The sequence below is a fragment of the Episyrphus balteatus genome, chromosome 1 (genome assembly GCF_945859705.1).
Source record: "Episyrphus balteatus chromosome 1, idEpiBalt1.1, whole genome shotgun sequence".
Lineage (NCBI taxonomy): Eukaryota > Metazoa > Arthropoda > Insecta > Diptera > Syrphidae > Episyrphus > Episyrphus balteatus.
Genome location: NC_079134.1, coordinates 165,343,683 through 165,365,620, shown reverse-complemented (window position 1 = coordinate 165,365,620; position 21,938 = coordinate 165,343,683). Strand labels below are relative to the sequence as shown.

General features: G+C 29.9%; 1 protein-coding gene across 1 annotated transcript in view; it reads left to right on the top strand.

The window, feature by feature from the left end:
* LOC129911993 (titin-like) overlaps nucleotides 1–21,938 on the top strand; it is a 62,773-nt gene that overhangs the window by 7,024 nt on the left and 33,811 nt on the right. Inside the window, exons 2-6 of the mRNA XM_055990082.1 lie at nucleotides 5,983–6,187; nucleotides 17,385–17,676; nucleotides 17,756–18,240; nucleotides 18,306–18,397; nucleotides 21,681–21,893. Coding sequence (XP_055846057.1) covers nucleotides 5,983–6,187; nucleotides 17,385–17,676; nucleotides 17,756–18,240; nucleotides 18,306–18,397; nucleotides 21,681–21,893 — 1,287 coding nt within the window. The remainder of the gene's footprint in view (nucleotides 1–5,982; nucleotides 6,188–17,384; nucleotides 17,677–17,755; nucleotides 18,241–18,305; nucleotides 18,398–21,680; nucleotides 21,894–21,938) is intronic.

The window sequence follows — 21,938 nt, the reverse complement described above, 5'->3', positions numbered from 1 at the left end:
TGGATAAGACAAATGGGCTAGTTTATGCTATGAGAAGAATTTTAGGAAAAAAAAGAACGGAGAAGAATATGAAATGTTTTTTGGTTACGAAATTTGAATTTTTTCTGAAATTGAAAAATTATGTTGGATTAAAGTTAATATTAATAATGACCGATTTTTGGCTTTCACATGCATTGGGAGAAAAAAAATTGTCAATTAAATAGAAAAATATTGATGGTTAGCCGAAGGCAAATAGAAAAATATTTATTTGCTTAAACGTTTTTTATTTTTGAATGAAGAAAACTAAGAATTCAATTTAATAATTTAAACTATAATTTTTGTCATTACAAACTATAAAAAAAATAAATAATATTTAAGAAAATAAAGTATTTTTCAAATAGAATATTCTTTTAAAAAAAATATTTTTTAAATTTATATGGAAGTTGAGTAAATGACTAAAAAAATTGATTTTTTTCGGCTTGTACAATGTACACATTCTAGTTAAACCATCAATGTACCATGTATCCATATGATACATTGTTATGTCATGTTTCTAAAATAGTTATGTATGTTTACTAAGCTTGATTTTTTGCAATGGATGAAGGTCCAAATAACCGTTATTTTGCCCTAAATCTATACTGTGATGCTGATGGGGTTACGGAATTTTAAAATACCGTTTTATAATCATCAGTGCATCAAAGTTTGTAGACAGACAACAAATGCTCAGCTTGAAGTTTTTAAAATTTAAGTTTTTTGTCTCAATCCTTTTTAATATACATATTATATTTACAATTTACCTATGTAAGAATAACTGACCAAAAACGAACGAGAAAATCAGCCGATTTGAGGGTTAATAACTGTCCTGATAAATTTACCAAGATAAGCTTATTCCAAGTTCTGTATAGTATTTGGGGTCTCTCTTTATTTTGATGCGTAAGGACCCAATAAGTGCACCTAAAATTACGGACCAATTAAGGACCTACAATTTTTTTTCAGAAGATGTTTTTGGTATTTGTTGCATAAAATTATTTGACTTCAATAAAAATAGGTAGGTAATCTGTCACAGGATCAGAGAATTTTTTTTCATTTATTTATTTTAATAAGCGTAATTTTGATAAGCTTTAAAAATGGAAAATTTCGTCTTGAATTGGTTTGAAAATGTAAGAAAAAAGAGAGATTCGTAAACACAAATTGAACTCGAGATAACATGAAAGACATGTAATATCTTTCTCTTCTACAGTCTCTATTGAGTTATAGCCCAAACCACAAAGTTCATTTGCTTCAAGCTTGGTAGATACATACGATTTTTGGGCGGAAAATTGAGATTTTTGTAGAATTTAATTTACCGGAAATAATGTCGAAACGGTAATTTTTCAAATCAAAATTAAAACACACTTTTGGTTTTTTTATTTTGAAAATAGATAAAATTCTTTTCATATAATAATTATTTTTCGTTTTTATGTGTCGATTAATAAAATTTAATTTTAAATTACATCAATTTTTTTTAATTTTGGAATTTATTTTTATAAACTGGGGTCGAATCACACCATAGGATTACGATCATACGTTAACGTTTTGACTATATGCTGTCTCTACTTAAACAGTAGAAAAAGATAGGGACACATAGCAACCATACGTTATCGAACGTATGCCGTAATTCGACCACTGTTTTTGAACGGATTTGAAGATTTGTGAAATATTTCAAAAGCATTTTAAAAGTTATTTTTTTTTGTAATACATATTTTATATTTTATGAAAAGATGTTACCTCAAGAGCCAGACAGTTTTGATGGTTGCAACACCTTGCCAGACACAATTTTCTAAAAAATGACTCAAAATAAAAAAAAAAATATTAAAAAAAATATTAAAAAAAAAATATTAAAAGACTGTGGATGTAAATAAAAAAAATTTCTAAAAAAATAAACTGCCTAAATTAATTCCTTATCAAACGCTGAAATCCATATGTTCCTGTGCCACCTAGTTTTCGAGATATTTGAAAAATAGGAAAACTACTTTTTTATAAGATTTTAATTATAGTAGGAGATCCCACCATTGGACGACCTATTCACGTCGTTATACCAGTTGAAAGCTATATTTTCTGAAAGGTTGTGTCTAAGGAAATAAATTGCACATGGGTTGCCTAGCGATATCCTTTCAAGGCATAGGGTTGCCAAGCCTTAAATTTATTTTTCCGTATTTTTGAATAAGCGTCCCTGCTTATATGGCAAGCCTAAGAGTTCTAAAAAAAAAATATGTCATAGGAAATTTATTTTGATAATTTTTATTTTTAGGATTTTTTAAAAATTTAAGTTTGAGTAGGGTAAACAAAGGTAATAGGTAAATTTAGAAAAGGGCAAAAATCTATTTTCTAAGAAAAACGTAATAAAATTAAAATTGAAATTGGAATCGATAGATATTATAAATATATGAAAACCACACATACAAATAAAAAGTGTAAAAACCTTCAACTTGAGATATAGTCGTTTTAAAGTCATGACACTCAAATTCGATATTTGAAAAATAATTCATTAAAAATCAGAATGAAAGCTTTTTTAAATAATTTTGATTTGATAAAATGAGTTGAAAAAAGAACAAAAATGAGCTCAATGGCATACTTATTCACAAAATTAAATTTTTTTATCAGTTTACAGTATATATTAACATTTGTAACACATTGTTACTCTATCATTTATTTTAAACTTAAAAAATTGTTCCATATCGCTTGAAATAATGATCTTAATAAAAAAATGTGTTTATTTTTTCTCGGACTTGTTCTACTTTAAAGAAAAATGGCTTATATATTATTCATAAAATTTTCCATAGTTTAAGGAAGGACTTATGTAGATATAAAGAAATAAAAACCTCTCAGAAAAAAATTATACCCATTGAATAACTTTCATAATGTTAAACTTGAATGGTCACTATGGCGTATGTGTAATATTTTCGTATACTCACAAGAAGTAAAGATTAACTTTTTTTACTTTGCGATGAATTACTTCACACAAAGTTCTTACATTTGTTTTAAAAAGCTTCAGCAAGTGAAAAGTGGGTGACGCTCTATTATAGCAGTTAGATACTCGCGTCAAAATAATCCTATGGAAAAGCACACAAATTTCAACGCCGCGGTGGAGTTAAAAACGCTTTTTTATGACGAAATTTTAAATGATTCACAACCTAAAAGCATTAACGACTGTTTCCAAGTCTACGATTGGAAATTAAAAAAAAAATAAACAAAAATAAAAAACATACCTAATTATAAAAAGAATCTTTTCACATGGTATAGTGAAAATGAAAGCATTCAAAAAATTACCTCTAAAATCAATGTTTTTAAATAGCTTTTTTTCTTCTTGACATTCACGTCAAGCTCAAAGTATAAACAAATTTCAATTTTCAAAAATAAAAAAGAAAAAAACAAAAATTGTATTTTACCACCATCCACTCAATCATAAAATTAATTGAACGTAGACGAATTTATTTAGTGAGTGCAATTCATTTGTCGCACCGTCCGATGTCTTTAAATACATTTTTCAAAAAATACAAAAAAAAAGACACACAAAAATAAAACCAATTGGTTCTTTTGAAAATAATGAACCGAAATTATTTCTTTTCTAAACAATTATTTATGTAATTCAACCATATGTTAAATAATATATACAAACATATTATGAATTATTCGGGCAATGTGTTATTAGTCACTTTTGATCGTTGACTTGTCTGTTGCAAAATCAAACGACAAACTGGGGGTATCCGGTCCTGGTGCAATGTCAACACACATAATAGGGTATGTTATGAAGAATTTCTACATGATTTCACTTGTTTAAAATTTTAAGTTTTAGTTAATTTTTTTTTTTAATTAGAATCTACAAGTTCACTGCTTACATCTTACTTCGATTTATTAAGATAAAAATTAATAGATTTTAAAAGTAAAATTCTATAAGAAATAAAAAAAGGTTGAAATTTGTTTTTAAAAATCAACCAGTTTGGACTCTATTAAAGAAATATACCAAGTTTTTTAAAGATAGCAAACATTTTGTAATCATTATTTTAGGTCATCAAATGCAACTACACGTCAATTAGTTGGATAAATATTTATCAGCGAATGCATTTTTTTTATAATCTTTGAAGTTTTTGAATGAAAAAAAAATGTTACACATACACCCCAGTGACCCACATAGATAAATCGGTTGGATGTTTTCAAATAATGTTTTTTTTTTTTGAAAAATAAAATGGAAAGACAACGGTGTAAGATATGTATGACTGAATATATAAACTGTTGTCAAAGTAGGTCCTTATTGTTTGCGTTATAAATTTAATCAATTGAATGGGTTGATTTATTAACTAATCTTTAAAATTATGTTTGACACATTTCAAATTTTGTGCATTTTATACCTAGAAATCAAAACTGTGTGAATTGCAGTTTACGTACAAAAGTGGTTAGTCTTTGCCTTTTTTAGGCGCTTGGGCTGCTTCACTTTAAGAAATAAACCAATTGATGGTTCAGACGCGATTAGAGTTTCATAGAATTGGCTCAGAAAAAAATATGGCCTCGTTTTTTTTTGTGTCAATCATCAGCATTATTGTTTTATAGCTGAAGAAAACCAAAGAGGGGCCTTTGACCACTTTACATACCGCAAGCAGAACAACAAGAACTGCATGAGCTGGAATGGAATTCCAAAAAGAAAGTTATCATTTTCATGACCATTTTTTGCCGAGAAGTGCAATGAAATTTTTTTAGTGGGGAGAAAACAAACAGCCTGAAAATTTTTTATTCAAAATGGAAGCTTGAGAATGGCATCCAAAAAGGTTGAGTTTGAATTAAAACTAAAAAAAACTCTATGATGTCACTTTTTTGAAGTTATTTTATCTCAAAAACGTCATAAACTTGTTTGGATTCAAATTTAGCGTACCAAAGTTTTATTTGGTATAGGACCAAAAATCAAATATTCAGTTTTGTTGAACATAGTTGGCGGCCATATAACGCAAAAAACATAAATTTTGCTAAATGAAAATTGACACGAAAGTTGTCAAAACTGTTGAAAATCAAAAAATATATCAATGCGTGTTTTAAACAAATTCAAAAATTTGTACACCTTTTTGTTATGAATTCATGGCTAAATTTTTTAATCAAAAAAATAATTCTATTTAAATGCTCAGCTCATTCTGAACGATATTGTTTTTTTTTCGTATTTTTCATTCTAATATTCTTCAGTGTCAAAAAGGCTTAACTTATTCAAGGATTTTTTTAATGCATTTTGTAAATAAATGATTCAAGGATTTTTTTAAGGCATCGAAATTTCCCAACTCCATGATTTTGACCCCTATGTAAAACAATGTTTACCGGGTTTTTGCTACTAGTTATTAATTGATCGGCGAATTCTTCTTTAAGTCCTCATCTCTATTTTAGTATAATGTTAAGTAAGAATTGAAGGTACAAAATTATTCTAAAATTTAATGAAGTCATCTTAGAATCATAGGTTTTTCCTGATTGATGGCTAGGTATTGAGAATTTGAAGTTTTTGCCTCTATTTGTACAAAATTTAAGGGGTTCAAAACGCTATGGGTATGTTTTTGTTAATAAGAATGTAAAGTTAAAGATTCCAGGAAACGTTAGTTTGAGAATATTTACAAATACAAATATGAATCTAAGTTGATATCGGTAAACAAAAATTGTCAAAAAAAAAAAACAAAAATACATCAGTAAGTACGTATTGCCAACAAAAAAAAAAAAAATTATCTCTAAAATTCCTTCGTCATTCCATTAATTATTATCATAAGATCATTTATCTTTTTTATACAAAAACAATACAAATATCCACTAAAAAATTATTTTCGTGTAAATAGATAAAGTAGACCGGATACAATTATTTGCTGTTGAACTAAATACTTATGTTCCCTTCTTTAAATTTTTTTTTGCTGAATAAATTATGGATACAATCCAACTCTTCCGCATACTTTTTCTAATACGAGCCTCTTCATATTTTTTATTTTTTTTTTCTATTTGTAGAATCTCAAAAGGCATCAACTACTGGAAGCACTGCATCATCAGCTTTATTACCAGCAACATCAATATCAACCTCTTCACTACCACAATTAACATTCAGTGAAAACTCCAGCTCCCTGGTCAGATGCATTCCCAACGAACGGGCTACATTTTTTGTAAAAATCGATTGCCCCGATGATCCGGAGATTCTTCCGCTAAAATTCGAATGGTAAGCAAAGTAAAACAAAAAATATTAAAGAGATCGAAATTTAAAAATGATATCTCTCTTAAAGAGAGTAAAAAAGCACATGTTTTTGAGCTATGAAAGAGAATGTATTTGTTTTACTCTTCCAATGCAAATCCTAAAATTCTCTGATAAAAGAGAAATTTAAGAGAATTAAAGATTTTGTAAATTCGGAAGGAACTTATGATTTTGAGAGTAAAACTTTTTCGAAAATTTCCCCCTGGATGGGTATTTTCTAAATTTTCAAAAAATCCACCCGCCGAAATAGTCCAACTTTGACAATCGGCGCGAGCGTTAGAAAATTTTCAAAAATTCAGTGTTGCGTGTTCCAAGACCCCCCGAATAGTCCTTTGTTCTTAAAATATAGTTTTTGTCATAAATGTGTTGTTGTAAGTTTTAGAAAATCAAGCAAAATAAAGCAAAAAAAAAATAATAAATTTGCGTGGAAGGTCTAAAAAATCAATCATATTTTGACGTGAGACAAAACCCGTATTCGCAATTGTCCGGCGGCGTGAGTATATTTGCAGGGTTTTATACGTTTGCGCTACATCTAAATTTAGAAATTTCTATTTTTTGTTATGTTTAGAAAATCTTAAGAAATCATCAGAAAATAAAGAAATAATTTTTTGATTGTGAAATATATTTTTTTTTTTGTTTTTGCAATGAAAAGTGCAAGTCCAATGATTGGTCTAAAAATGTCGCCTTCATAAGAATTTCTTACATAATTGAATGTGGCGTCTTTTTTTGGAATTTTTTTTTTTTGATTTTTGAAAGTGAGAATGAAATTCGTTAAAAATTAGTGCGAAATGTTTAAAAATAGAATTCGCAAATATAAATGTTAATTTCGTTTGATCAAAAAGTGGGATGTAGGTTACAATGTACAAAATAAATGTTTACAAATCCGCGTACACGATGTCGGTCGTTACCATTCGATTAAATTTTTGAAATCTCTATTTATTTATTTTATTGAAAAATGCAGAAGCGTTTCCGTCATCTAATAAATTATAATTTCAAATTCCCATTTTTCAAAAAATTTAGGATGTACGAGGAAGTTACATTAATGTGAAAAAATCAATTAGTTTATTAGCTCAAAAAATATGGTCTAATGAAATGAGTGTTGAAAAGAAGAAGTTTTGAAAAAAGTTACATAAAATTGTGTGTTGAAAAAAAGAAGAAAAAAAAAATATGGGAAATGGTTGTTCAAAATGTTGCAAATGCAACGAACACAAACAAATCAACGGAACGTTGTCTTCGACGGGATCAGTTTATCGAAAAAGGTATAAAATAAATTTTATCTTTGTTCTTTTGTGTGTGTTTGTTTATTTATTCGAGTGTTTACAAATTAAATATTTTTCAGTCAGCTTGAGTTAGTTGGGTGTAGAAATGAATTTATCAACAAATATTATTATGTCGAGAAAATAATAATAATGATTTAGGAACTCAGAATTTTGTTTGAAAATTCTAAAATTAATTTATTTTAAATTTTTTCTTTCCACGGTTTTTCAAAATGAAATGATGTCATTTTTTTTCAAGGGGGAGCTATAGGTTAGGTATGTATGTTTTTTTTAGTTGACGAATCTAGTCCAAGGGTAGCATCCCGAAAATTAGTGAGACAGATGTTTACAGCAAAAATGCTTTGTTTGCTTGTCATGTGTGGAAAAACTAATTTAAATTTGTTTATTTTTTTTTTTTCAAACTTTCGAAATATTTCTTTAGGTACATATGTGGAAAGTTGAAAATGTTCGAAGACTTATAATACAAAATAAAATATTGAATATAGGGAAATGCACTTAATCTTAAGTGTAAGTGTCAATCATTTCGTCCGGCCTCGGATAATGCAATGTATTAGGATGCAAGATGAAATTTTTCAAAAAAAGTATGGTAATAATTACCGTGCCTATTAATGCCAATATAGGCATTGAAAGATTGAGTAAACTCAAATAATTTCAGTTACTTCTCACTAGGAGAAAAGCCAATATATTGAAATAAAATTGACTTAAGTCTCATAACTTTTTATACATGTTATGTGCATTAGGTACTAAGTAACAGTGGTAGTAATGACACATGGACCCCTTCCCGCCAAATAATCATAATCTCAAAATAAAATTTTTTAATTATGGACATCATTTAATTGTATTTATTTAAGTATTAATACAAAAAAACACTAACTTTTTTTTGTGTTAATGTAATCAACCATTGTTCAAGAATACATTCAGATCAAAATTGTCTCCAATAAGTTTAAAAAGAAAAGAATATAAAGATTTTTCTGTAAACAAAAACATCGTAAGCGCCATGTCGCTTATGATAATTTGGCGGGAAGAGCTCGACATGGGCATTATAAGCATTCGGATAGATGAACAATGAGAATGTTAAGAACCAACTGTATTGGACGGAAGCAAACGGATGCTAGTTTGAAAAATAAACGAAGCGTTTCTATCCCTTTTGTCAAATGGGTAGATGATTTAGAGATCAAGTCAGAAAAATTGAACAATCCAATATTATGGAAATGATCTGCTTGTATTGTTAATTTTCATATGACACGCCGCCGCCGCCGTGACATAATTTTCCTTTGGAGTCGTTATATAAGATGAATTTTCTAAAAAATATTGATACATGTTAGAAGCACTGTGATTCATAGCCAAGTACCTAATCAGAATTGATCGTTTTATTAAACAAGTTTTCCTCATTCTTTCTTCTCTCTTCACCCCCTTCCCATAAAACTCAACTCAGCTTAGCTTAAACACGCCTGGGAAAGCCTCGTGTAGCCTCGTAGTAAATCACAAAAGCAAGAAAACTCTTAAGGAGATACTTAATATATTGAACAAAAGGAGTTTTTTTTTATCACGCTGAGGTTAATACCAGTCATCCCCAAATGTAATTTTTTTTCTAACCTGCCTGGTTCGATTGCCCAAGGTTAGCCCTTAGTTCTAAAATTATAACGGAATTATTTTTTTTTTCACCTCAAAAATCACAAAAAAAAAATATTTTCTTATTCAGTGTAAAAATAGTTAGTTATGCACTTTGGTTCGTTTGCCCAACAACAGCCAAGGATAGCTCAACTTTTTTTTCTTTATTTCAGCATTTTTCAAAAGATACAATAAATAACTTTTTTTTCATATCAGAAACCGAAAAAATTATGTTTTTTTTTTTCTGTGAAAAAATCGCTAGTTTAAAACCGTGGTCTGTTTGCCCAGGTTATCCTAGATAACCCACCTTTAATTTTCGCTATCCTACTTTTGGTTTAAAAATCTTAGAAAATATATTTTGTATTTAAAAAATAGTTATTAAAAAAGAAAATAGTACGGATACACCACAGTGACCTTAAACATTTATAATTTGGATAAAGTAAATCCACTGCTGTGGGCACTGTCCCTCAAATGTTATTTTTTTGACTTTGAATTCTTACTTGATTGAATGTAGTCCATTTAACATTCCTTAAGTTGAGTTGTTTTATTTCACCTTAAAAATCACAAAATTGAAATATTTTTTCCATACTAAATGTCATTGGTTTTTTACTTGCGATATAGGTACATACTATATATCAAGTTATGCATTCGTACAAAAAAAAAAAGTTGAGATAACATTTTTCCATGACATTACGATGGTAGACAATGCCAAAAAAGTGGGTCCCGGAAGTCCGTCTGTCTGTCTGTCTGTCTGTCTGTCTGTCAGTCTGTCTGTCAGTCTGTCTGTCTGTCTGTATAAGGAGCTACAGCCTAAACGGATGGACCGATTAATGTCAAACTTGGTATGTAGCGTTATTTGGCGACTCTCCAGAGGGGTTTTTGGAATTAATTTTTTTGGACCAAAAATAACGGTACTTGTCATATACCGATTTTAGTAAAATTGAAATATCTCAAAAACGGCTCTAACGATTTTGTTTAAAAAATTCAAATGTTAGTTTTGAGCTAAAGTCTATCTTTCAATAGAAAAATTTTTTTTTGAAAATCATTATTAACGGTACCTGCCATAGAACGGTTTTTTTCAAATCCGATTATCTCCGAAACTGCTTATTCGATTTCAACGAAACTTTTTGTGAAGAAGCATTTATATAATTTAAATATAAGCCAAAAATAAAATTTTGAAAAAAATAATTTTTGGATTTAAAAAAAAAATTTGAAAATTTTTTTTTGAAAAATCAAATTTTCGAAAACGGGACATTGAACTTTTTTGAAATTTTGTTTTTAGATGTTGATTAGTGATTTCTACCAAATGGCATACTAATTTTATTTTAAAACTTTTTTTCCAAAAAAATATTTATAAAAAATTAGTTTTTTAAAAAACGGCTCTAACGATTTTGAAAATTTTTTTTCTAAAAATGCATGTTAATATATCAATCAAAAGTGCATACTTGTTTTGGAGGGCAATTTAATTTCAGATTTTATTTAATTTTTTTTCAAAAACGAATTTTGTTTTTTTTTTCCAAATTTCTATATAAAAAGTCTTAAAAATTTAAGCAACTTTAACTCTAAGAGCAAGTTCGTGCGACCCAGTCGTGCATTTTATTTTGGTTTGCCATACAAAAACTACATGCTTTGTATAATCTATCCAAACTTTTTTAAAAAAAAAGGTGATTTGTTTTTCACTACACATAGGGTAATTGCGGGAGAGATGCCGCGTCGGGAGAGTTGCCGCAGTCAACTGAAATCATATATCTAGTCGTCCAGGCAAAAAATTTTTTTTTGTAATTTGTTCGTTTAACATTCAAATTAAAACGTAGCAAAAAAAATCTGCACATATTGTATATGTAACGGAAGTTTTTGTCGTTTGTTTTGTTTTTTGCTCGCCTTTTGACTATGGAAATTTTTCAGCCTGTGGGAATTTTTCGTTTCTGAGACAAGTTATTGCGTTTTTTTCTAAATGTAATGATTTTGTTTAGTTAATATGTGTTTCAAGAAGTGATGGGTGTGATTTTTTTTTTGTTCTTATTTTTTGTTGTTGTGTGGTGTCGTGCGGCATCTCTCCCTCACAAAAGGGAGAGATGCCGCATTTTTGTTGGGAGAAGATGCCGCATTCTGATTTTAGTGTCTTTTTTCATTTAAAAGAAAATATTAAGCTTTATTAGGTCACGAAAATGTATCTGTAAGAGTTAAAGAGGAAGTTAGACCAAAGATGTCTTAGAAAAAGCTTTAAAATGCATCGAGAAAGGGATAACCCCGCAACATCTCAGCTTTCAGAAACATCTCTTCTTCCTACAACAATTTCAGAACTGACATTCCCACGTAAGCAATCACGTTCACTCTTGCAATCATTTTGAAAAGGGAATTCACACATCATCTTGTTTCAAAAGCGCTGCGCCAATAAAATTATTTTAAAAAATTCACCACTTCCTGAAAAACCGATGCCCAATTTTTAAAAACTTAAGGTATTTTCAGACGTTTTACCCACTACCTAACTAAAAAAAAAAGAAAAACAGGTTAAAAGAAGACAACTACTGAAAAGTGAATGTTGCTTTGGCTGAGCCCGCTGAGAACCGAAAAAATTGTGACCAATGTTGAAAAAACTATTTCTCAACAAAAAAAAACAAGAATGTATCCAATGCAAAAAATTTAGCAAACGGGTACTAAAAAATCGTACCCTGTACAAAAAAAAAACGAATTCATCAATCGTACAGATTGTAGGCGTGATGATTAAAAAATACAACACGTTCCTCATTAATTAACAAATACAAATTCAATGCATTTACTATGAGGCATCTCTCCCACACATGAAGGGAGAGATGGCCCACTTAATACTTTTTTCTTTATTGTTAATTTCATAAAAAAAATAATTTTTTTTTAGGTTAAGTATTTTTTTAGGATAGTAAACAAACCCATTGTTTAGTTTTTTTAAAAAAATTTAAAATTTTTCACCATTATATAATTTAAAAATTAATTTTTCAAAAACCGCGGCATCTATCCCGCAATTACCCTAAAGGTATAGTACTTTTTAAACCTTTCTCAACAAATTTCATCATTTTTTTGTTAGCCCACACTTACTTAAAAAATTATGACAAAAACTTTTTTCAAATTACCAACCTCTTAAAAATCAAAATTTGTTTTTTTTTTGTTTCAGTGTAAAAATTGTTCTTTTTACACTTTTTCTCAATTAATTATGGTTATCGCATAAAATTTTATCAATGTTTTGGTTTTTTTTCTTAGTTTAAAAATTATATCGCAAAAATTGAGGTAACTAGTGCACATTATTTCGTGGAAAATGATAAATATTATTCCAATATCGGGCTCTTAAATTATCTACTTGACTAAAATATTTAATCATGTAAAACATGCTAGGGTTTTCGTTCCATATGCATGCCGGGGGGATGGAATATACTGTAATGTTTTATTCAGGTTCGCAATAAAACTTATTTCACTTATTTAATTTTCACCTTTATTTTCCTTTCAAATAAACACACACTTTCCCTTCAAGCAAGAAAACCGAGTTCAGAAAAGACACTCCGACCTCAAAACGCGAAAAACGAGGTTGCACTCACACACTTGCAACTTTTTGTGTATGAACACAAAATCGAAGGAGAAATCGTGGTGAAAATACCAATCCATATGCAATCGGCTCCGCGGTGATTATAATTTCCATACTAATTTGAGCCGCCGTGGGACCCGTTTCGTAGTCGAGGTCGGACTCACGTCGGATTCGGCCGTCTGCCGATTCTGACCGAGATTGGACTCGTTTGCTTGTTATTTCAATTCAATTTACTTTTATTACTCGCTTCTCGAAACTTTCTTTTCAGGATAATATTCGATAGGTACTTCCAATGGGATATTTTGGATGTTTAGGGGTGCGTTCAGAAATTTTAAAGGCATGTTTACACTTGTTACTAAAGGCGTGTTCAGATGTTTATCTTAAAAGAAGTTCAGTAATTCGTTACAATACATACCACTTAGTTTCTGATATACCTACCCGGCTTGTCTATCTCTTTCGAAATGAATTTTCTGTAGAATCTACAAAAACAAAAACAAAAACATTTAATTGACTGATTTATAATTTTTGTAAGAGTTATCTCACAACAAAAATCTCAAGAATTCTGTCAAATCTTACACAATTTGTACTAGGTCATCTCAATTCTCAACCCCTATTGTATCTTTTGCCAAGTTGAATTCCATTTCATTCAAAATAAAAAAAAATTCAAAATACAATAATTCTAGTCTCTATATCTGTTTGGTACGAGCCAAGGGTATATTATTTATAAATCACTCTTAACCTATCCTAACAGAAACCCTGACAAGATTTGATACTATACTTCATACCTATCAGACGTTAATTTACGACTATATGAAAATTATTACAAAGTTCTAGTTTAAAGTTGTCATTTGTGCCAAATCAGTTTTCAATGTGAATGAAAAATTTATGTTTCCACGCCCAACTAGAATATCTGTAGCGAGAGCGACCGACACGAACTACCTGACTTTTAATTTATATCTTTAAGTTTTTTTTCAAAAATAGATTATAAATTGTGGTGGCTGGCAGTGGCAAAGCGAGATATGTATGTCAATTCTACATTTAATGTTTATAGGAGTGCAACCACTTTGCTAAAAAATCAATCGTTCGATCGATTTACTTATGCTAACGATTGCCAAGTGTATCAAAAACAGACACACAGAATCAGAATTTGCTACGAGAAGAATTTCATGTTAAGAAACAATGTAGATTTTAGAGCTTGTTTTACTTTGATTGTTGACGGAAATAAAATACAAATAGTATGTGGGACAGACTTGTGTTATGTTGTAAAGAAATTATTGGGGTTTTGAAAATTGTCGGAGTGGGTGTAGTTGGTTAGAAGAATTTGTTGAGGGTATTTTGATCAGGAGAACAAATCTTGATGAAAAATTGGAAAGAATTCAAAATGAGTGAAACAAAATCCAAATGGGTTTGAAGTTTTGATGAATGCGAAGGTGTATCTAGACGAAATGAAAAGTTCACTTCTGGATAGAATTTTCTAACTGGAAAATAGTTTATTGAATTTTATCAAAAATATACATATTACATTTTATAGGTAGCAGGATGTTTTTCTTAGTAAACTTTACTGAGAGTAATAATGTTCCTTCGTTCTCATTGAGGTATTGGTTTAGTCTGCTTTAAGTGATCCAAGGAACGAAGACAAAGTGCTTTTGATAAATAGTTACGCAAAAAACAATGTTCATCAAAAAATAATTACTTACGTATTAGTGTGGAATAAATTCTAATCTTCGAAATGAATAAATATGACGCACAACTCACATAAGTTTGTTTTTAAAAGTTTTTGATTGATTTTAAAAAAAAATTATTTGAAATGACAAATGTTTGGCGTCATAATATTTTTTATTTTCTTATTAACTTTGCCCAGAAATTTAAAGGCGCCAACGTCACCAAAACATAAAAAAACTATTTTTTATTAAAAACAAACCAACAATAATTTTGGCACAAGATTCTACTAGGAATTTGAAAAATGGGCGGCGGCTACATCGACGTCAGGCGCCATTTTTTACGCAATAAATACCTTTCAGTTTAAAGAGAAAGCAAATAGGAGACAATTGACAAAATATCTATGTAATTCGGCCTTAAGACTTTTTTCAATTTATCTGTCTGGCTATGCGGGTGGTTGAAAAATGTCATTTTTTTGAAGAGTTATTAATTAAAAAATAAAGAACATTTGTAAACTTTGTAAAATAATTATGATATCATGCTTTTAGTTTCTGATTAAGACTGGAATAAGCTACCTGAATACATACATAGTCTGAAATAATAAAAAAAAGGCAAATAAAAATCCATAAAAATGCAAAAATGCAAAATGCAGCTTGATATTTAGGTACCTAATTACAAAAGTATTGAACTACCAACAGCTTTTCAACAGTAACAGCTTCCTATGATTATCTCTAAAAATGGCTTAAATGAGCTGAAACACCTCTCTGCTCAAGCATTAATGACCCAATTTAAAACAGTCCACGTTGCTCACTTAAATGTTTTCGAGAAGTCGCCATTTAATTACAGAATTTATTATAGTTTACCTATTTTTGGTCCCTGATTTAGGTTTAAAACACTAGTGAACTTTTTTAATAGTTAATTTTCATTGATATTCTTTAAAATGGGGAATATTCGCACAATCGGTATCCTTTGAAAAAAAATGATTCCCTCAAAACTACCTAATTTTTGCAAACCTTCGAAAATTAGGATTTAACGCTCAAATAAAAATCTAAAATTTATTTAAATGTACATAGGTAGGTATGGGAAAAAGGAGAAAAAATTAGAAATTCCATTCAAAAAAGAAAAGAACCTACTCTATCTTCCCACTATTTTTTTTAATGTGTTTAAAGTGCAACCAAACCTGTTTTCTTAAAAATGTGTTGAATTGAACGAAATTTTATGGTGTTATGGTTTAATTTAAGATTTGTTTCGTTTTATAGCGTTAATAAAACAACAATTTTAATTTAATTTAATTTTATAAGAAAAAAATGCAAAAAGGATTAAAAATTGTTTCAAGATAACGAATACAATTTTTTAAATTGTCTTAATGTCCAAACTAAGTATGCAATTTAATTTCTTGTAGCTGCGTTCCTTTGAAAATATTTATCTACTTTTTAGTACTTAAAACTAATTTGAATTATTTTTGCTATATTGAAAAAGTAGTTCAAAGCAGCTTTAAGTACTAAAAATTAGATAAATATTTCCAAAGGAACGCAGCTTGTATAACAAAGACTTTTTAGATATTTTTATTATTTGATGGAACCGTTTTTTAGTGAAAAAATGTTTTGTTTTTAATATAAATTTTGGTATGTTTTTCTTAAGAAATTTGTATTAAACATATTAAAACAAAATTTGAAATAAATAATCAACCTTTAAAAAAAAAAATTATTTCTAAAACAAAATTTTATTTTAACCAAAAATAAAGAAAAAGGTTTTGGAAACATTAATAACGGTCCAAAAAATATTTGTTTTTATCAAAAGTAGAATCTTCGAGCCGTTTTTAGAAGGACAATTTTTCCCATTTTGGTTGTATGTACGAAGTTTGAACTAAATCGCCAATACCAACTGAGTCGATTTTGTTCTATATCTTGGGGTATGGTATTTGTGTCATGTAAATAATTTTTCTCGGATCTTCGTAATAATAAGTCAACCAAGCTTTTCTACTTCTACTTTCAAACGAAGCATTTTCAACTTAGCTATACCTTAAATTTATTCTCGGACTTGCTCTAACTTGTCCAATATTGTTAAATGTGAGTGCTGCCTTCCTTTCAGCTTAGGAGACATTTTTCCGATAAGACAACAGAGTTTTTTCCCTATTATTGAAATCGTCAGAAAAACACTTGCTTTTGTTATCTTTACTATATCTATCATGAATCCCAGAAATTTAAATTTTTCAAACCTGGGGAAGCACTATTCCATTCCACTAAATCCCAGGAATAGACCTAATACATCAGAAAATGGCAGCCTAACAAATTTCGAAAACTGAAATAAAACAAAAAAAGATTTGTTTCATGTCAACTGAGATACTTTCAACGAACTCCACGAAATTATACATGTTTAGCTTAGATCATCTCTGTGACCCTAAGTTTTAAAACGGAAGTTGGGATACAATGTGAATGTAAATTATTTAAAATTATGATGTTTTGAAAATTAGTTTACATAGAAGAACACAACATCCTATTTTTTGTCAAAAAAAAAAACGCACACTATACATCATACATTAATCATTTCATCACGTAGATAACATAACTTATTTTCGACATCTTGTTCAAACTCATTTTTTCTTCAAACCATTTTCTAAAAACAACAAATGTTTAATAGCTACAAGATGTCAATTTAATATTTCAAACACATTCTAGCAAAGTTTCTCTAATCTTAAATTTATTTCCGTATACACTGTGGTTCTGCTTCTGATTTCACCATCAGTTGTGCCATCATCAATAAAACTTCAACAACACTTGAACACATAAAATATTGTTAACATAAGTGTGGACGTTGAAAGCCTTTCAGAGTTTTTAAAATAAGCAGACTTCTTCTGAATTTTTTTGGTGTGGGGTAAAGATAAACATTTCAAATTATTTACGGAACCAAAAAACCTCCGACCGCACCGAATCGAGTTGTGTCAATGCAAACAAAAGATTTTCCCCCAAAATAATGTCTAAGTGGCGAAATAAATTTCCCTTTTTTTTCGAAAAAAATCCCAACATCGAAAAGCTTCAAATGTTTTCTCTTTTTCTAATTTCAGGAGCCGTGGTGAATTACCAATTGAGAACTCTGATCGTTTCCGTATAACACAAACCAGCAATGCTGTTCAGTTAGCCGTTGAACATGTACAACGCGAAGACGCCGGTCACTACACGCTCTACGCTCGCACTAAAGCGGGCAACGTCATACGAAAAGACGTTGAGCTGCTTGTCGAAGACAGATCGACAGGCGATGATCCGCCAATATTTTTGCGTCGCCTGGGCGATCTGTCTGTCAAAGTCGGAACCCGAACAAGGCTGCTCGTTGAGATTCGCAGCTCAACTGATGTCAAGGTAAGTGCGAGAAGATTTTTTCCAATCCCTTTTCCCTTTTAGGTTAAGTTTTGCATTTTTTTCGAAAATAATATTCCAGATAACTTGGTATCGAAATGATCGTCGAATCTGTGAAAACGATCGAATAAAGCAAATAAACGAGGGATCGTTCTATTGCATCGAAATTACTCCGGTAATTCTGGAGGACGGAGGACAGTGGATGGTTATGGCAGAGAATTTGGGGGGTCGAAACTCTTGCATAGCTCATCTAAATGTCCTCGTTCCGAAGGCTTACAAGTCACCAGAATTTATCGAGGAACTACGAGCAGTGCTCACCGATCAGGGAACAGTATCATTGGAGTGTAAGGTTGTCGGGGTGCCAACTCCGGTATTGAGGTGGTTTAAAGACTCGAAAGAAATTAAGGCTGGCGATGTTTTCGCTCTCACTGCCAATCCTGATGATCCCACCTCACTGGGAACGTATACCTGTGAGGCGGTAAATTGTATGGGTAAAACGTATTCTAGTTCAAAGGTTCATGTCGTTGGTAGGGGCAGTCGTGAGGGATCACTGAAGCCTGCTGATAGGTAAGCTTTTATAAAGTAGCAGTGTGCCAATGAGTGAAAACTATTCTATTTTTATATTTTTGCAGCGTTCAAAACAACGCACCACCTCCGATATTTACAAATGAATTGCGTGGAACATCGGTACGCATCGGTGACACAATAATTCTCGGCTGTCAAGGTGAGTAAAAAAAAAGCAACAGCAAATTTTTTGACCAGTTGCCAAAGTATTTTAATCACTTCGAGAATTTTTTTTTCGTGAGAAATCTTGAACTTCAGATTCGAAAGTGTTGACGTGCATATTGGATAGGTCATGCTTCATGCATGGTGAAGAGGCAAGATTGGTATACTCTTAATTAAAAGCTCCTTAATGTTGAGGTGAATAGTTGATGATGAGAGTCTCTTAAGAAGAGATAGTTTTCATATTCGAAATTAATGCTAAAGAGCGGACATGCTCATTAGAGAGGGAAATTTGAAAAAAAAACTCAGGGGGTTTTCTTGTTTGCATGTTTTTTTCAGGATTAGTTGTATGTTTTCAAAAGCATACTAATGTGTCTAGAAATGCACTCGGTGGCTAGATATTGATTGACGCGCAAGCAAATGACATTTTTTTAAGCTTTTATTGTGACTCACTTTAATATTTAATAATATGAACGAAATAAAAATTTCCCAAGGAAATAAGTCTAACGCCGCGACATCAAAGGAAATTTTATTTTTTGAATTTCATGGGTGTTTTATGTCTCATGTCTGCGTACTTTTACTACCAAGATCATATTTTTGTTAACATTTAAAACATATAGCTTCTAGGATCAAGTTTTACATTTTTAAGATTTTAACTAATAACCTCGTGAGGTATTCATAAAGCTTGGGTCTTTCATCATTTTTCTTCAAATGATTCTCCAGAAGTACACTTGCACACTGCAAATTAACGATTAAAATTGCTCAAAAACAACATGTTAAACTGTATTGAACTCCAAAATTAGTATGCAGTTAAATTTGTTATTAAGATGCATTTTTAGAAAAAAATATTTTCAAAATCATTAGAGCCGTCTTTTCTTAAACTAATTGTTTATAAATAATTTAAAATAAATTGCACGACTGGGGTCGCACGTACTTGCTCTTATGCTTAAAGTAACTATAATGTTAAAGCTTTTTATTCAAGAAATTTAAAATTCGATATTTTGAAGAAATTTCATAAGTAGTATAAAAAAATTAAATCTGTTTTTATAATTAATAAAACTCCGTTTTAAAATATCTTAAAAAAAAAAACAAATATGCCATTTTATTTCTCGTATAAAAAGGTATTTTTAGAAAAAAAATTTTGAAAATTGTAGGAGCCGTTTTTTAAAAAAATAATTTTTTATATATAAAATTTTTTTAAAATTTTTCAAAAAAAAAGTTGGTATGCCATTTTGAAGAAATAATTAATTTACACATAGAAACTAAATTTCAAAATTTTTCATTGATCCGTTTTCAAAAAATTGATTTTTCAAAAAAAAATTTTGAAATATTTTTTAAAAAACCAAAAATGCGTTTTTTGAAAATTTTCTAAAATTTTAATATTATCTTTACTTACACACTTTTGTATAAAAATTTTCATTTAAATCGGGTTAATTTTGTACGAGATATTCAGAAACGAAAAAAACCGTTCTATGACAGGTACCGTTAATAACGGTACAAAAAATATTTTTTTTATTTAAAAAGTTGGCCCTTATGTGTTGTATTACACACAAAAATTTTAATCAAAATCGTTAGAGCCGTTTTTGAAAAAAATTAACTTTTCTATTTCCGTTATATGGCAGGTACCGTTAGTTTTGGTCATAAAAAAAAAATTTCAATTTCCCCTCTAGGGAATCACCAAAAACTGCTAACTACCAAGTTTGAAGAAAATCACTTCACTCGTTTAGGCTGCAGCTCCAGATAGAGACAGACGGACAGACAGACAGACAGACAGACAGACAGACAGACAGACAGAATTGCCGGACCCACTTTTTTGGCATTCTCCATCATCGTAATGTCATGTAAAATTGTTATCTCGAGTTCGATTTTTTTTACGAATCCTAAACTTGCCCTATAGTACCTATATCGCAAGTAAAAAAAAGTTTTGAAATAAAATTGGTATGCCATTTCGTAGCTATTATTGATCAACAACTAAAATCAGACTTTAAAAAATTTCAATGTCACGTTTTCGAAAATTTGATTTTTTTAAATAAAATATCAATTCAAAATTTTATGTTTGGCTCATATTAAAATTATATGAATGTTCTTGTTTAAAATCAAATTAGCAGTTTCGGAGAAAATCCTATTAAAAAAAAAACGGTTCTAATTATGATTTTCCAAAAAAAATTCAGTTAAAGATAATTCATCTGGTCTAAAAACTTACATTTGAATTTTTTAAACTGAATCGTTTGAGCCGTTTTTGAGTAAATTAAACTTTTCTAAGATCGGTATATGGCAGGTACGGTTATTTTGGAATTAGAAGTTCTGAAGTCTTGTTAAAATACAGGCAGAACAAAATACGGTTCACCTATCATCCAAGAAATTCAAGGTTCGCTGAACAGTTTGGAAAAATCTCGGGTTGCTTTTTTTTAAATCACGGTTAAATCGGCTAAAATCACTACCACCCTTTACTATGATCGTAAAAGTGTTGTAATTTTGTAAGGCTTATTTTCATCCTGATAAGGTCTAAAAAAATTAATAATAAATAGATTCTTTGCCGTTTTTGATAACTGTTACCAATTTAACTTTAGGTACATTCTTTAGAACCAAACTGTGGGATCTTAAATTTTTTTCTTGAGTGTTGTTAATCTTCACAAAAAATTTCAGACCGATCGGTTAAATGGAAAACAGGAGTTTGCGATCATCCTGGACTACGCCTCCATTTTATTATTAAACATTTTCAGATAAGCCTATTCTGTTACCTATTGATATAAATACTTAATAAAACTAAACAAACTAAAAAAAAATTTTTTCTCCTTTGTATTATACGCTGATGAAAATGGTGAAACGATTTCGTGCCTACGAAGTGTTATTACCCCTTAAGCTTTATAGAACACCACTAAGATCCAACGGATCTCTTTTGTTAGTCCTCGAAACAAGCTTCCTATAAAATCGCACAGTTTAGCTGAGTGATAAAGTATCAAAACGGCATACCATACTTTTATTTGGGTGACCGAGCTAGTTTCGTTGCAATCACTATGTTCCTTCTTTTTAGTTCTACTTTGCCACCAACAAATTTTGAGATTCTTCTAGGTCTTTAGTTTTTCAATTTAATAGTTTAAAGACTTCAAAATGCGATTAACCAAAGCCAGACTTGCTCCTACTTTATCGCAACTGATTGTTAGGTCACATATTATACATATTATACAGTAGATAGTTTCCTGAAATATTGAAATGAATAATCAAAAAGCATAATATACTCGTATCTTCTTTTCAATATAATATTAATATTTCTTCTTTTTTAGTTGTTGTTCCTCCATGGCCAAAAACTGTTGCCTGGTACAATAAAGAGGGACGTGTTGAAGCCAACGATAAATACAAATTGATCGAAGATGGTCTTGGTGTTTATATGATTGAAATCAAGCCATCCGAAAGTTGTGATGAAGGTGAATGGAAATGTGTAGTAACTAGTCAAGAAGGATGTGTTGGAATATCATCATGTTCTGTTGCAATGGATAGTAAGTTCAATCTTATTTCAATATCATTTATTCTTGCTAAGTGAT